This window comes from Salmo trutta, chromosome 1, assembly GCF_901001165.1.
Source record: "Salmo trutta chromosome 1, fSalTru1.1, whole genome shotgun sequence".
NCBI classification, from domain to species: domain Eukaryota; kingdom Metazoa; phylum Chordata; class Actinopteri; order Salmoniformes; family Salmonidae; genus Salmo; species Salmo trutta.
Window position 1 is genome coordinate 49430401 of NC_042957.1, and position 16879 is coordinate 49447279.

General features: G+C 42.6%; 1 protein-coding gene across 1 annotated transcript in view; it reads right to left on the reverse strand.

Moving 5' to 3' along the window:
- LOC115198398 (protein tweety homolog 3) overlaps positions 1–16563 on the reverse strand; it is a 73996-nt gene extending 57433 nt beyond the window's left edge. Inside the window, exon 1 of the mRNA XM_029760307.1 lies at positions 15699–16563. Within this exon, the coding sequence (XP_029616167.1) occupies positions 15699–15824 (126 nt within the window). The 5' untranslated portion in view covers positions 15825–16563. The remainder of the gene's footprint in view (positions 1–15698) is intronic.
- Between the last annotated feature and the right edge of the window lie 316 nt (positions 16564–16879).

The following is a 16879-nucleotide window of genomic DNA, read 5'->3' on the forward strand; positions in this document are numbered from 1 at the left end:
ATTTCGATCCAGACAGTTTTTCTTCCCCTAGTAGTCGGATATATTAAACAGGAAAATAACGGCACTCTGGTTCTCTAAACAGATGCATTTTTCAGTAAGATCAGCCTAATGGGCTGCCCCTGGGCTCTCGGTGAATAGAGGCCTCTCCATTGAAGCGCTTTATTGAGACGGTTTCCCCACCCTGGAGAAACAATATCTGAACTCAATTACAGTATCTCACTGAGCTCCATCTCCTGGGCAGCCATCTGTGTTACCTAGTGATATTATACCACTACTTCATGGATACACTGTGCAAACATTTTAAAATACTACATATGCTGAAATGCAAGTACGGAAAATTGATACAGTGAGTGGTTAAATAAATGGAAAATAGGAAATGTCACTGTCTGACTAAGTGAAGTTCAAAGGGGCTGGAGAGGAGCTGTACCATCCTGTGAACAGGATGTTGGCATTGTTTCAACCCCTTCTCATCTTCCCAGCTTCAGATCCAAGATGACGGGAATTCAATGCTGACTAATACTGACCTTCTTCAATTTAAAAGTCATTCTCTACCTTTTAGTCATGATTTCTTTCATTTTCACTCCCCATTGTCAAGAAAAGGAAATGGTCCTTGTTTTATGGTGCGATTCAAATTTCAGGAACGGGAGTTCCGTTTTTCCCATACCGGTTGTCAAAAGAGCAAATCGTGGTCCATATGTGGTCCATTAAAGGGCACTTAAGTATGGCTTTGAATTAGACACATTGCCATGAAAGAATAGCAGACCCAAATCACAAGACAAGAAGGGAAGAGAGGAAGTAACACATGCTGACTCAACTGTCTACTTTGTCCTTCACAATCAGGTTTCACTTCCAGGTCAAATTCCCCACATTCAAAATGAACTGCTTGATGAACATATGCAGACGGATGCCGTGACAAACAGCCTGTTTCCTGTAACAGCTAGGAGTCTTGTGTCACACCAGGCGAACAAGCTGACATAGCACACAGGCGAACAAACAGATTAGCACTAGAGGTCAACCGATTATGATTTTTTTCAACGCCGATACCGTTACCGATTATTGGAGGGCCCAAAAAGCCGGTACCGTTTAATCGGCCGATTTATTTATTTGTTTATTTGTAATAATGACAATTAGAACAATACTGAATTAACACTTATTTTAACTTAATATAATACATCAATAAAATCAATTTAGCCTCAAATAAATAATGTTGGAAAACAAAGTGTTGGAGAAGAAAGTAAAAGTGCAATATGTGCCATGTAAAAAAGCTAACGTTTACGTTCCTTGCTCAGAACATGGGAACATATGAAAGCTGGTGGTTCCTTTTAACATGACTCTTCAATATTCCCAGGTAAGAAGTTATAGGTTGTAGTTATTATAGAAATTATAGGACTATTTCTCTCTATACGATTTGTATTTCATATACCTTTGACTATTGGATGTTCTTATAAGCACTTTAGTATTGCCAGTGTAACAGTATAGCTTCCGTCCCTCTCCTCGCTCCTACCTGGGCTCGAACCAGGAACACATCGACAACAGCCACCCTCGAAGCAGCATTACCCATGTAGAGGAAGGGGAACAACTACTCCAAGTCTCAGAGCGAGTGACATTTGAAACGCTATTAGCGCACACCCCACTAACGAGCTAGCCATTTCACATCGGTTACACCAGCCTCATCTTGGGAGTTGACAGGCTTGAAGTCATAAACAGTGCACTGCTTTGCGAAGGACTGCTGGCAAACGCACGAAAGTGCTGTTTGAATGAACGCTTACGAGCCTGCTGATGCCTACCATCGCTCAGTCAGACTGCTCTATCAAATCATAGATTTAATTATAACATAATAACACACAGAAATACGAGCCTTAGGTCATTAATATGGTAGAATCCGGAAACTATCATCTCGAAAACAAAACGTTTTTCCTGTCAGTGAGATACGGAACCGTTCCGTATTTTATCTAACGGGTGGCATCCCTAAGTCTAAATATTCCTGTTACATTGCACAACCTTCAATGTTATGTCATAATTACATAAAATTCTGGAAAATTAGTTCGTAACGAGCCAGGCGGCCCAAACTGTTGCATATACCCTGACTCTGCGTGCAATGAATGCAAAATGACATAATTTCACCTGGTTAATATTGCCTGCTAACCTGGATTTCTTTTAGCTAAATATGCAGGTTTAAAAATATATACTTCTGTGTATTGATTTTAAGAAAGGCATTGATGTTTATGGTTAGGTACAGTCGTGCAACGATTGTGCTTTTTTCGCAAATGCGCTTTTGTTAAATCATCCCCCGTTTGGCGAAGTCGGCTGTCTTTGTTAGGAAGAAATAGTCTTAAAAGTTTGCAATGAGCCAGGCGGCCCAAACTGCTGCATACACCCTGACTCCGTTTGAAAGAGAAGTGACACATTTCCCTAGTTAAAAGAAATTCATGTTAGCAGGCAATATTAACTAAATATGCAGGTTTAAAAATATATAATTGTGTATTGATTTTAAGAAAGGCATTGATGTTTATGGTTGGAGCAACGTGTACCTAAGCGATTACATGCAACGCAAGACAGGCTAGATAAACTAGTAATATCATCAACCATGTGTAGTTAACTAGTGATTATGATTGATTGATTGTTTTTTTATAAGATAAGTTTAATGCTAGCTAGCAACTTACCTTGGCTTCTTACTGCATTCGCTTAACAGGCAGGCTCCTCGTGGAGTGCAATGTAAAGCAGGTGGTTAGAGCATTGGACTAGTTAACCGTAAGGTTGCAAGATTGAATCCCCGAGCTGACAAGGTAAAAATCTGTCGTTCTGCCCCTAAACAAGGCAGTTAACCCACCGTTCCTAGGCTGTCATTGAAAATAAGAATGTGTTCTTAACTGACTTGCCTAGTTAAATAAAAGGTTAAAAAAAATATATAAGAATTTAAAAAATAAAATAAAACATTTTTTTATTTTTTTATTTATTTTAATCGGCCAAATCGGCATCCCAAAATACCGATTTCCGATTGTTATGAAAACTTGAAAATCGGCCCTAGTTAATCGGCCATTCCGATTAATCGGTCAACCTCTAATTAGCACACTGTTGCCCTTTTCCACTTCCTGTGCATCACGGCACATCATTAGATGACACTATGTAAAGACAAAGTAAATGGATAAATACAATTTCATTTTTGGCTAATGTGCAAACACTACCACACCAGGGACATAAAAATCGTCTCTCTCGTACATCTATATCTCACTGTGCTATTGGCAGTGTGGATGTCAACATACTTGCCCTAACCAAAGTAGCCTACATTAAAAAATGTATTTATGGCCAAGTATGGTCTAAATCTAAAGGATATATATTTTCCCACTCCTCAGGCTAGCCTGGGCTCTCTCCTGGTTCTCTGACCCAGGTAGGAGGCTAAAACCATGCTGGCCCTGTCTACTCTCCTCACCCCAGTCTGCCCACACCCAAACAAACCCAGCTCTAGTCCCACTCCCATCCATCACGATGGCAATAGACTGCCTCTCTTCTTCCACCTCGCAAACCTTGTCTCTGGTCCACAACTTGCAAAAGCTGCCTCTTGACAACCCCCCTCCATGCTGGCCTTCTGACGAGAAGGAATTTGTCAGACAGCCAACTTCACTCGTTTCTCACTATTGCCAAAATGTTTCTAACTCCTTTATAAAGCACCAATGAAGAAAGTGGATGACTGTCTGTCATCATTTAAGACATCATTGGATATCAGAATGAAAGGTGTGATTACTGTATGTATGCCTCAGGACAAATGTTGCATCTCCTTTGTGGGCCAAATCAGAGGTTAAGGGGAGAACTGGCGTACTTGGCAACATAGGCCTACTCAAAATTTGTGGACACTTGAAGCAGGGGGTAAAACAAATCCTGGCTTTTGTCGTACCCTGTCGACAAACTGGCAATTATCTCTCATTTTGAAATCCACTTCAACACTAAATTCTTAGCACTTGCCGTTAAAAAGAGAAACGGGAAAAAGTTCACTGATCAGCGCATCAAGGACACCGTGGATTTTACTTCAGGGAGGGTTGAGTGAAACTCAACTAAATGAGCTGAGAATCCATTAATTCTGACTCTGAACAAGTGCCATGATGCAGAGTGCAGGAGGGGTTCTCCGCTCCCCAATCTTCAGCTGTGCAGCTTGCTTGCACTGGGCTGCTGCACTCACTCATCTTCTACGACACACTCATTGGCTTAACCTCTAAATCTATGGTAGTGGAACTTGGTGATGGGCAATAGCCAGGGCAGTTTGTTCCAGCAAATTACCTTAGGGTAAATCCATTTAAATTCAATCACTTCTGATTCAAAACAACAACAACAAAAAACGTTCCATATGTGATTGCCCATGGAAAAAGTGGTCAGAAAGTGACTTTTTGGACCTGAAGGCCAACACATCCAGGAGATCAAGGTACTCAAAGTTCTGCATAGCCCACCATATCATGAGATCCATGTCTTCATCACTGCAATATATAAATACTTGAGTTTGATATTGTTTAAAAGCTTACAAAACAGGTTTGTCAAACTTTTATAAATTCTAGATTTGTTATTTGTTGTTGAATAAAACGTATTACATTTTTAAATTACATTAAAAGGTTATCTAAAAGTGGGTAAACTCAGATTTTTCAAATATTCATATACGTTTTAAGCTTGGACCCTACTTTAGATTCTCTGAGGTTTTAGTGTTGAGCCGGCCATCGGTTGAGACACAACATGCTGCTGAATACAGGGTGGGTGTCATTTCAATCATAGAAATAGAATTCATAGAATGGACCTATCCCTTCAGACCACTACAACACCTTTTGACATTTTAAGTGAATTGTAATTTTAACTTCTAATTAGTGCCACAAAGATGGCCATCGGTCCACCCACTGTGCCATGTCAACTAAAATGATCATGCCTATTGTAGATTCTATATTACTATGATTTCCTACGGAGGAGATAGATAGATCTATCTCCACTCAACTAAACATTCTCTGATGTGTGGACCTCCAATAAGCTATGTGGTAACATTTGAAAGTCAAAAATGTAAATGACATTCCTATTAGTACATTTATCAACTAAAACATTACACCCACCCTGTATTCAACAAAAATCTGAGATATTGTAGATAATTGACTTAATTGCACAAAAAAAAGGATGAAAAATACAGTTTAACAGCACTGTAAAACTTATAAATGATATCTCAACCGTTGATCTTTTCCAGTGATGAAGACATGTCTCATGGTATGGTGGGGTATGCAAAATAAGTCAACTTTGGCATTCAGGTCCAAAACGTAACTTTCTGAGCACTTCTACAATGGACAAATATGTATGGAAGGTTGCGATCAAATCAAAAAGGGGCGCTGTCAAAAAGTGATTGAATTCAAATGGATTTACCCGTTACAGTAGTATGCCTCGTTGCCATTACCTTGCTGCTTGAACCAGACAGAGCTCTGCGGGTGCAGAAATTAGGTAGGATACTGATGGTCATATACTGCATGTTTAAATCGTGTTTACAGTAGTCAGGAATGGCATATGTAGGTATAGATAAGAGTTGGGTTGGAGAGTAGAAGATGGGAAGAATATTTTTAGGTGGCGTCAAGAAAGACTGGAGAGAGGGATGTTGGAGGGGGTAAGCCCTTAGTCACCAGGGACGGCAAGAATGTCAGCATCAATAATCTGTCCGACTGTCTAATTATTCCCTGACATACTTGGCCCAAGACAAAAGCTGTCCCATAACCCTGAAAGACCTTTGAAGACTGAAAGCACATTATAGCCTAGTGAAGAGGGTGCTGGACAGCATAAAGCCTGTCCTGCTAACACTGTCTGTAACATCCAGTGGTGTAAAGCACATAAGTAAAAATACTTTAAAGCACTACTCGAGTCGTTTTTGGGGATATCTGTACTTTACAACACTGAACAAAAATGTAAACGCAACATGTAAAGCTAATTTCGCAAAAATGTTGTGCACATCCCTGTTAGCGAGCATTTCTCCTTTGCCAAAATAATCCATCCACTTGACAGGTGTGGCATATCAAGAAGCTGATTAAACAGCATGATCGTTACACAGGTGCACCTTGTGCGGATGACACTCAACTACTTTTTCCTTATCCCCTTCTGACAACCAGGTGGCGACACCCAGGTGGCAACACGCGTCTCTTCATGCTTGACTGATATCTCAACTTGGATGTCCGCGCACCACCTCAAGCTCAACCTTGACAAGACGGAGCTGCTGTTCCTCCCGGGGTAGGCCTGCCTGCTTCAAGACCTCTCCATTACTGTTGACAACTCCACAGTGTCCCCCTCCCAGAGCGCAAATAACATTGGTGTGACCCTGGACAACACCCTGTTGTTCTCTGCAAACATCAAACCAGTGACTTGCTCCTGCATGCTCTACAGCATCCATAGAGTATGACCTCATCCTATACAGAATGCTGCAGCCCGCCTGCTGGTCAACCTTGCCAAGTTCTCCCATGTCACCCCGCTCCTCTGCACACTCCACTGGCTTCTAGTCAAAAGATCGTATCCACTACAAGACCATGATACTTGCTTAGGGAGCAGCAAGGGGAACTGCCCCTACCTTCCCTCAGGCTATGCTCAAACCCTCACACCCCAACCCGAGCACTCCGTCCTGCCACCTCCGGTCCCGTGGCCCTCCCACCCTTACCGGGAGGAAGCTCCCGCTCAGCCCAGTACAAGCTACCCCACCAGAAATGTACTTTCTGAGCTTCATTCAGGAGTTCCAATGTGTCTAGAATATGAACAGAGGTTCCAAAAACACCCCAAAACATCCTTTTATAAATGGGAAAGCTCCCAGTATCATGATGCAGGTCTTTAGATGTTGCACATAAAGTTGTCATGCCAAACGTTATACACAATGTTATAATCCATTTTGTTTTACACGAGCGCTAAATTTCACATATTGGCTTGCATGCATATACTTCCTTGTTCCTCTCGACATTGCGGGCGTGTAAGTAGGGGGCGTGCTACCGGAACAGGTACTAGGTAGCTAGCTAGATAGGTTTTCAGTTAGTCACTCACAAGATCAGCCAGGCGACGACAAGGGGACTGAAGTCGTTTTTGTTAGGTTATTTGCTGAATATTGTTGAAAATGGTTCACAGATATGCAATCATAACATGCGACAACGCAATGAGAAAATATACTGTATATGTAGCTATCAGATCACTGCTTATCAAAACAGTTACCAATAATGCTTTCGCTTATAAACTCAGCAAAAAAAGAAACGTCCCTTTTTAAGGATCCTGTCTTTCAAAGATCATTCGTAAAAATCCAAATAACTTCACAGACCTTCATTGTAAAGGGTTTCAACACTGTTTCCCATGCTTGTTCAATGAACCATAAACAATTCATAAACATGCACCTGTGGAATGGTCGTTAAGACAATAACAGCTTACAGACGGTAGGCAATTAAGGTCACAGTTATAAAAACTTAGGACACTAAAAGAGGCCTTTCAACTGACTCTGAAAAATACCAAAAGAAAGATGCCCAGGGTCCCTGCTCATCTGCGTGAACGTGCCTTAGGCATACTGCAAGGAGGCATGCTGCAAGGAGGCATGAGGACTGCAGATGTGGCCAGGGCAATAAATTGCAATGTCCGTACTGTGAGACGCTGAAGACAGTGCTACAGGGAGACAGGATGGACAGCTAATCGTCCTCGCAGTGGGAAACCACATGTAACAACACCTGCACAGGATCGGTACATCCGAACTTCACACCTGTAGGACAGGTACAGAATGGCAACAACAACTGCCCGAGTTACACCAGAAATGTACAATCCCTCCATCAGTGCTCAGACTGTCTGCAGTAGGCTGAGAGGCTGGACTGAGGGCTTGTAGGCCTGTTGTAAGGCAGGTCCTCACCAGACATCACCGGCAACATTGCCGCCTATGGGCACAAACCCACCGTCGCTGGACCAGACATGACTTGCCAAAATGTCTCTTCACTGACGAGTCGCGGTTTTGTCTCACCAGGGGTGATGGTCGGATTCGTGTTTATCATCGAAGGAATGAGCGTTACACCGAGGCCTGTACTCTGGAGCAGGATCGATTTGGAGGTGGAGGGTCTGTCATGGTCTGGGGCAGTGTGTCACAGCATCATCGGACTGAGGTTGTTGTCATTGCAGGCAATCTCAACGCTGTGCGTTACAGGGAAGACATCCTCCTCCCTCATGTGGTACCCTTCCTGCAGGCTCATCCTGACATGACCCTCCAGCATGACAATGCCACCAGCCATACTGCTTGTTCTGTGCATGATTTCCTGCAAGAGAGGAATGTCAGTGTTCTGCCATGGCCTGCGAAGAGCCCGGATCTCAAACCCATTGAGCACGTCTAGGACCTGTTGGATCAGAGGGTGAGAGCTAGGGCTATACCCACCAGAAATGTCCGGGAACTTGCAGGTGCCTTGGTGGAAGAGTAGGGTAACATCTCACAGCAAGAACTGGCAAATCTGGAGCAGTCCATGAGGTGGCGATGCACTGCAGTACTTAATGCAGCTGGTGGCCACACCAGATACTGACTATTACTTTTGATTTGGACCCCCCCTTTGTTCAGGGAAATATTATTCAATTTCTGTTAGTCACATGTCTGTGGAACTTGTTCAGTTTATATATCAGTTGTTGAATCTTGTTATGTTCATACAAATATTTACACATGTTAAGTTTGCTGAAAATAAAACGCAGTTGACAGTGAGGACGTTTCTTTTTTTGCTGAGTTTATGTATAAAAGACTGATTTGGCATTGTTGTCTTGTTGCTTATGGGGGGTTTTATGTCACAGGAAACCTCAAGTTTATTGACCACTGCTCCATGTCATCCAGAACCAACCCATTAAGTTGCACCACAAGTCAGTGGATTACATTGTACTCTCACAAGCTTTTCGGATTTTAACATGTGTTCGAATTTGCACCTACATCAGTGTTTCCCCAACTCTGGTTCACGAGTAACCCCCACATCACACATCTTTGTTGTAGCCCCGGACAAAAACACCTGACAGGCAACCACTGCTGCAGGTAAAATGTGATGGTTTTACAATGGACAGGTCATGGATTCTATACAGGGCCATGGTCACTGGAGACATTGTCTAGGCTGAGGGAGAAGCTAATCACATTGTCATTGTTTTCATGTCTTTGTAGGCTTGATGAAAGTTACACAATGTCACTCTTTCCAGTAATGCTTGTTACTGTCATTGTGCATACTTTATAATCTTATTTTGAGGAAAGGTAGACACCAGGCAGACTTAGTGTGTAAATCTTATGTGAAAGTGAGAAAATTGCTAATTGGTGTTTCATTTCTCCTCAGGCACATTATGGTTCTCCCCCCAAAAAAACAAACCCTGGGTTGCTCAGAACATTTGCGAGCCATCAAAACAGACCTTCCGGGTGGACCTGGTAGAGCTGTGCTGAAAAGACGGGAGGACAAGACAGTGGTGTACAAGGTCCCACTCTCCAATGTGCAACTTCCAATACGACCACCCAAGAACATAGCTAGTGTTCCAAGACCAGACAAGGCCCAGATTGTAGCTGATTCTGACTCCTGCCCCTTACCACAGTCGCACCAAAAGAACAAAATGAACATTCCCACTCTGGAAGCGACTCAGCCACCCACTCAGCCACCACACAAATTGTAATCAAAAAAGGGGGAGGTAACAATTGTTTGTACACTTGATGACATTGATATGAATCTTAATAAAAACCTAATTGAAACTTTGTTATTATCATGTCATTTCATTATTATTCAGGCTATTACTTAGAAATATTAAATCAACAAATTAAGAAATGCCAGTTTTTGCATTGACACAACATTAACAAGTCAAAATAAAGATCTATGCCTACCTTGTCTGTTGGCTTTTCTGCATATAACATTTTCTAATACAGATCCTATATCGACGCACAAAACCATTCAAGCCAAGTCCGATGGGTTTTCTCCCACCTTTCCCCGAAATAGTTACATAACGTCACAAACCCTGCTTCTGCTGTCATTCGATGCCAGTGGCATACGTTCTTCAACGAGAGGACGCTGTAATGAGAGACATAATGTAGCCTAAGCTTCTGAAAACAGGCCTTTTACAAGATTCAATCAAGACAGGAGCGTTTGACTCTTATTAAAGAGATGGAGTCCAGACAAGCTACATTAGGAAACCTTCTGAATGGACATATGGCCTATAGAGAGAATCAGCATACTCACGCACGCACACCCCCATGAAAGCACCCGTCAATCAAAGCCACTGGCGTATGTCAGACACAAGAGCAAATATTTCTCCTTTCCTTAAAACGGATTAAAAAACCTAGGCCTACCTTAGGCTTTCCAGAAAGTAGACTATAAGATAATGAATTGACAATTAGTGTATTAACGGGGACATCTATGCTATAGTATGAGGATTAAATTGACCATCATTAAAATAGAAACAAATACATGCAACATGTCCATAGCCTATTTATCAACGATGCTGATTAGAGGGGGAGAGTATTGGAAATTGGTTTCAAATACTGTGAGGAACTACTATAAATTTGAAAGGATGTAAAAATGTAAAAAAACCGACTTCGTTGACTTACTGTGTGAGGTTAAGAAAAACTGAGAAGCCCAGCTGGGCACTTTCCTACATTATTTGCGAGAAGCAAGCCAGGTACTTCTTTGCGTGCTCCGTCAACATTAACACAACAGAGAAACCAGACATGCTCATTGCTCATATGGAGCATGTCTATTATGTTATGAAATAAACCAGAAGTTGTTTCTCACAAGTGTAGGAGGTTTTGAACTCTGCAAACAAAATTAATGAATCCATGCATTAACATTAATTAATGGTAAATTGCCTATTTTACAAACGGTAGGCTACACGGATATTCATAAAAGTGAATTGCAGGCCGACACCGTAGAGCCTAGGCTACCTTGTGTGGATAGGAGGGCGGCATTTTTTTGTTGTCGTTCAGACTAGGGCGGCATATCGGCCAGGACCAGGCCTGACCACCGTTGATTAGTCTATAAATTAAGAAAATATCCCGCATCAAACTATACCATGCCAAGTTGGAGGATTAGTGCATTCTTTGTCCATTTGACACAACATTAGGCACATGTTGTAGGGACCAGATGTTGGAGCAGCCTTGAGGGCAGTCAGTAGCAGGACCAAGTGCAAAATAGTGTCCAGTTTTGTAACAGTGAAAGGTAATTCCCGGTGAATGACGAAACGCAATGAAAACGTACATAACCTACAAAAAGATATTTACAAAATGAACAGACTCAAAATACAGTTTTGAATATGATTCAAAAACCTAAGCCTCAAATCAGGCCTACCCTGCCAAACCAACTATAGCAGGTTGGGGTATACCAGACTATGGACAGCCTCCCCACACAGCTCACATAGCAGAGCTACAACATAACTGAAGCTCACAGATGAAATGAGTACCTTTATACCTATGGGCACTCCCTATGAACCTTACATTATTTAATATGCCATATTTGGGTTAAATGGTAACAGACATCTTCATTGTACCTACATCAACATATTCTGTCTAAATAACATGCGAGAATACTTTCCATTAATGAATAGACAATTCATAACAATAGTTCTGCAGGCCAACAGGAGGCAAAACATATTACTTATGGAGCTGCGCTTCCATTATGCAGAGAAAACCGACAAGACATGGAGTTCCGAGACACGCATAACTTCAAAACACGGGACACATTACAATATGGAAATAAACAAACTTCTTTCTCGCCAGTGTAGCAAGTGTTCATGGGCACCTGAACGTCGCATCCACTGGGAGGATTGCAAAATGGTTAATTACGGCATTTAAATATGAAACTGAAACGAGTCACGATGCAACTTGACCAAACATTTCCTCGACACATAATTAGCCTTGCGCACGGTAAATACCATGACATTGGCAAAAGCGGAAGCAACAGTATATACATTTAGAAGAAATGAATTACTAGATATACGTGGAAACATGAACGCCCTAAACAATTTATAAGGGGAAATAAATGACGCTCGTTTGTGACGAGAGCTACTACGTCAGTTTCGTCACAACACCTGGCCTCAGAGCCAGAACAACCTTGTTGACTGCTGTCAAATAATGAATGAGTCAGATACCGTGTTTTTAAAAGATTGATTTATATAAATTACTAGCAAGCAATGAAAACATGAATTGTATAAAAGAAAGTCCACACATCAAACATGATTTTTACTAATGCCATAGCCTACAGCGCTCTACGCTCCCGCACCTCTAGCAATTAGCTGCTCCAGCACATAAGGACATTTAGACAGAGGAGATGTATACTGAACACAAACATACATTTTACTGAATTACAGTACATATAAAGAAATCAGTCAATTGAAATAAATTAATTAGGCACTAATCTATGGATTTCACATGACTGGGAATACAGAGCTCTGTTGGTCACAGACACCTTAAAAAAAGGTAGGGGCGTGGATCAGAAAACCGTTCAGTATCTGGTGTGACCACCATTTGCCTCATGCAGCGCGACACATCTCCTTTCGCATAGAGTTGATCAGGCTTCAATGGCTATTGCCATTGAAGTTGCTGGATATTGGCGGGAATTGGAACACGATGTCATACACGTCGATCCAGAGCAATGCAATGGGTGACATGTCTGGTGAGTATGCAGGCCATAGAAGAACTGGGGACATTTTCAGCTTTCAGGAATTGTGTACAAATCCTTTCGACATGGGGCCGTGCATTATCATGCTGAAACATGAGGTGATTGCGGCAGATAAATGGCACGACAATGTGCTGTTTAATCAGCTTCTTGATATGCCACACCTGTCAGGTAGATGGATGATCTTGGCAAAGGAGAAATGCTCACTAACAGGGATGTAACCAAATTTGTGGGCAGAATGAGAGAAATAAGCTTTTTGTGCATATGAAAAATGTAACAGGTGCCCCTTGTGCTGGGGAAAATAAAAGGCTACTCTAAAATGTGCAGTTTTGTCACACAACACAATGCCACACGTGTCAAGCATTGAGGGAGGATGCAATTGGCAGGCTGACTGCAGTAATGTCCACCAGAGCTGTTGACATAGAATTGAATGTTTATTTCTCTACCATAAGCTACCTTCAACATCGTTTTAGAGAATTTGGCCGCACGTCCAACTGGCCTCACAACCGCAGACCACGTGTTACCACGCCAGCCCAGGACCTCCACATCCGGCTTCTTCACCTGCGGGATCATCTGAGACCAGCCACCCAGACAGCTGATGAAACTGATGAGTGTATGTCTTTAATAAAGTCCCTTTGTGGGGAAAAACTCATTCTGATTGGCTGGGCCTGGCACCCTAGTGGGTGGGCATATGCCCTTCCAGGCCCACCCATGGCTGTGCCGCTGCCCAGTCATGTGAAATCCATAGATTAGGGCCTAATTAACTTATTTCGATTGACAATCAGACAACCCTTATATGTACTGTAACTCAGTAAAAATGTTGAAATTGTTGCGTTTATATTGTTGTTCAGTATAGATTTTCCAAAGCTGTTATAAGCAAGTCCAACTCCACGCAGCAAAGACACTTGTCTTCGGTGGGCATCGCTTGGCATTGCCCACGGGTATACCACCAGTTTCCAGAGGTACTGAGTCACATCTCAGCTGCTGGTTGAATATCTGCCTGAGCCCCTGCCTGCTCCATCTCGCCCTCTCCTTTCTCTGTCATCCTCCATCTGTTGAAGATCGTCTGTGTATGCCAGTTTAAATAAATAAATAAGGCTCGCCTGCAAATTCAAACATTTCCTCCTCGTATTTTCTAGTCAGACATGTTGGTTGCATAGTAAAAAACAACAAATAATTAGCTTGCTTGGTAGATTAGCGACCGGTAGCTAGCTAGCAGCTCTGCGTTTACAGTGGACACGTTGTTGTGGACTGGCTAGTGTGTTTATGAAACACACACACACACACACACACACACACACACACACACACACACACACACACCCCCCCCCAACTTGTACGAGCGTAGTAGTCACTGAGGTATAGGCAGAAGCGAGAGGAACAAGGAAGTAAACGCATGCACGCTAGAAATTATAGCTAATAATTATCGTTCAAAAATATTTAATAAACTTGTGGATAAAGTTCGGTATGACAAAATGTCATGTGTACAACATCTAAAGACTTGCATCAGGATACTGAGAGCTTTGCCATTTGTAAAAGGACATATTTGGAGCATCAGTTAATGTTTTCTGGATGCCTTGTAACTCCAGAATAAGGTGGGATAAGTTTCTCAAAATCAAGTGAAATTGCAAATAAAACTGTCTGGAACCTAAAAATACAGATGAGGGTCCTAAATAGTGAAGTTCCCCTTTAAGATGAATGCACTAACTTTAAGTCACTCTGGATAAGAGTGTCTGCTAAGTGACTGAAACTTAATCGGGCAGCCAGACGACCTTGGGGTATGTATGACCTTTGACAACCTCAGGTCAAAGGTCATACATCAAGGTCTTAATGACCCATTGGTGCCGGGCTCTGTCTCCAGAGGAACAGAGTTACAGTATGAAAAGAATGCAGAAAATAATGCAAATAATGCTTAACAGACTAATCATCAGCTAACACATGGCACATTACAGACGTAACTGAGTCTCATTCACACTGACATGGCCCACAGTTTGCTTTGGTTAGGACAGAGTTACCGCAAGAAATGTGAGAAATAACTTTGTAGGTCGGGGATAGTACATTAAATTCCTTCAGCATGACTTCATCTGGGGTTATCTTGAGATGTGTAGGCTGGATGAAGTGTTTGGTCAGCAGGCCCACGGCCCAGTATTACGTCTGATAACTATCTGACAGGTTATCTTGGTCCTAGAAGCTGTGAATGAGCAGCCCTGGCAATCTCCCTTTCCCCTTCTCCCTGAGCACTCAACTGACAGTCACACTCAGTGCCACAAAATACAGCCCTCTTTTTAGAGTCTGTTGAGACAACTGTCGTCGTGATACCCACAGCAGCTGACAGGGAAAGGGAAGCCATCTGTTCATCTCGTCCTCCTCCATACACTTCGGAAGCAGACAAGCTCATTTTGGAAATCCCCATCTCCTGTGATTAGCTAACTTAAAATGTCCATAGTTTGTTTGCTGTTGCACAGGCCAAAGCCATAACGGCCACACAGTAAACGGGCATTATGCTCCCCCTCACACACACTTAATTAGGAGAACCGGAAAACAGTCCTAGATGAATAGCTATGATTATGCTGCAATTTATGACATATGGAATCCCTGTTATGACTCGGTTTAAAGACCACTGTCTCTAATCCATCTCCACCCATCCCTGGAATCCATACATGTCATGTCTTGTCAGAAGGTAACAGTGGCTGTTTCTGCAATGGGAACTCAACATGACAACAGTTTGAGAAATATAGCCTGCAAGAGTAGTTATCAGTCACCCCCCAGTCTCAGTAGGGACTAAGTCTAGGCCTATATACTGTACCACGCCTAGGGAACCACGGTTAATAAGGAGTCTTGAGTACTCTTGCAAAGGCTCAGTGCACAGGGGTATAACATTGCCTTGGTCTGTGCTGATGCCTGCCCCATTTGTTCAGCTCCCCAAAATCCTCAATCAATTGCATCATCCCAGCATATTATCATACATCAAACAGCAACCCACTGGCAACTCCTTTGTTTACAAACGTATAATGTTTGACAGACATTTATTGTTTCTGATTCACAAGGCACCGTTCAAGTAAGCGTGTGTCATAAAGTTACCTGTTGATATGACGAGTCCTCGGGGCGAAAATCGCTGCTTGTCTGTTCTAACTGAAGGTTGAAATGAGGGAGTCGGTGGAGCAGGTTGACCCACCACGGCGGTGAGTAGTTGACAACCGCTGCCATGGTATGAGGGCTGTGGACGCTTTAGGGAAACGGTGACCTGTGTGGTCAGTCAAAAATGAAATAATGGCCTGAGCCCGCGTCATAAAGTTCTTGTTAGCAAGCGGTCCAGCGAAACTAGAGAGATCCCTATGTCCGGATGCAGCACGTCGGAGCTAATGCACTGTAGTCCAACGTTAAACTGTACCTGAGATGTCGGTTGTCACTTCTGTCCTACGGTACTAACAAACGGGCAGCTAACTATATCCACTGTCCTATAACACTCCCATGTTCACTTCTGTCATGTGTAATACTAAACTGTGAAGAAAGAAGCTGAAGGAGGACTAATGGGCTACCCAGTCAACTAACGTTAACTTCACGAACACCCCCACGCAGATGACAGTCCATCCACCTTGTTGTAGTTGCCTGTCTGGCTGGTTAACTACTGTACAGATGACGTAACCTTATTTGGCTAACTGGATAGCTTCCCAACTCGACATGCAAGTAACCTCAGCTAGCTAACCGGCTAACTATTGTTGTTGAGCATTTCTACAGAACGCATCCATTCCATGAAAATACTTTCGTAAGAAAAAAATGCGTAGCTAAAACATTTGATTGATTCTCAATAATTCCTTCTGGATTACAATTTGACTGTCCTTTCCTCGTTATCAGTCATAGCCAGTTGATTGTTACTCGTGTTCCAATTTATCAAGTTAGCAGCTTGCTAACTAGCTTAGCGGATATATCCGTGCTCCGTCCGTGGTTGCTCTTTTCTTCAATTTTCCTTAATGCTTTGATGACTACCAAGTCTTTAACTGTATTGCTAAGTTGTTTAAAGTCAACTATTCCTGTTCATTCACTAAAGATGAACAACAATCCGGTGAACTGTTCAGGGGACTACGACGCTGCAACCTCCACACCATCCGAGGCAGATTATAGTCCCGCTCGCACCCACAACAACCCCACTCCTCACGCAGCGCCGCTGTCTCCTGCAAATGATTTGTGTGTAGTGGCCTCTGGTGGCGAGATGGTGGAGCTGCACACACCCAGGCATATTTTCAGTAAGAGCGAGTTGTCCA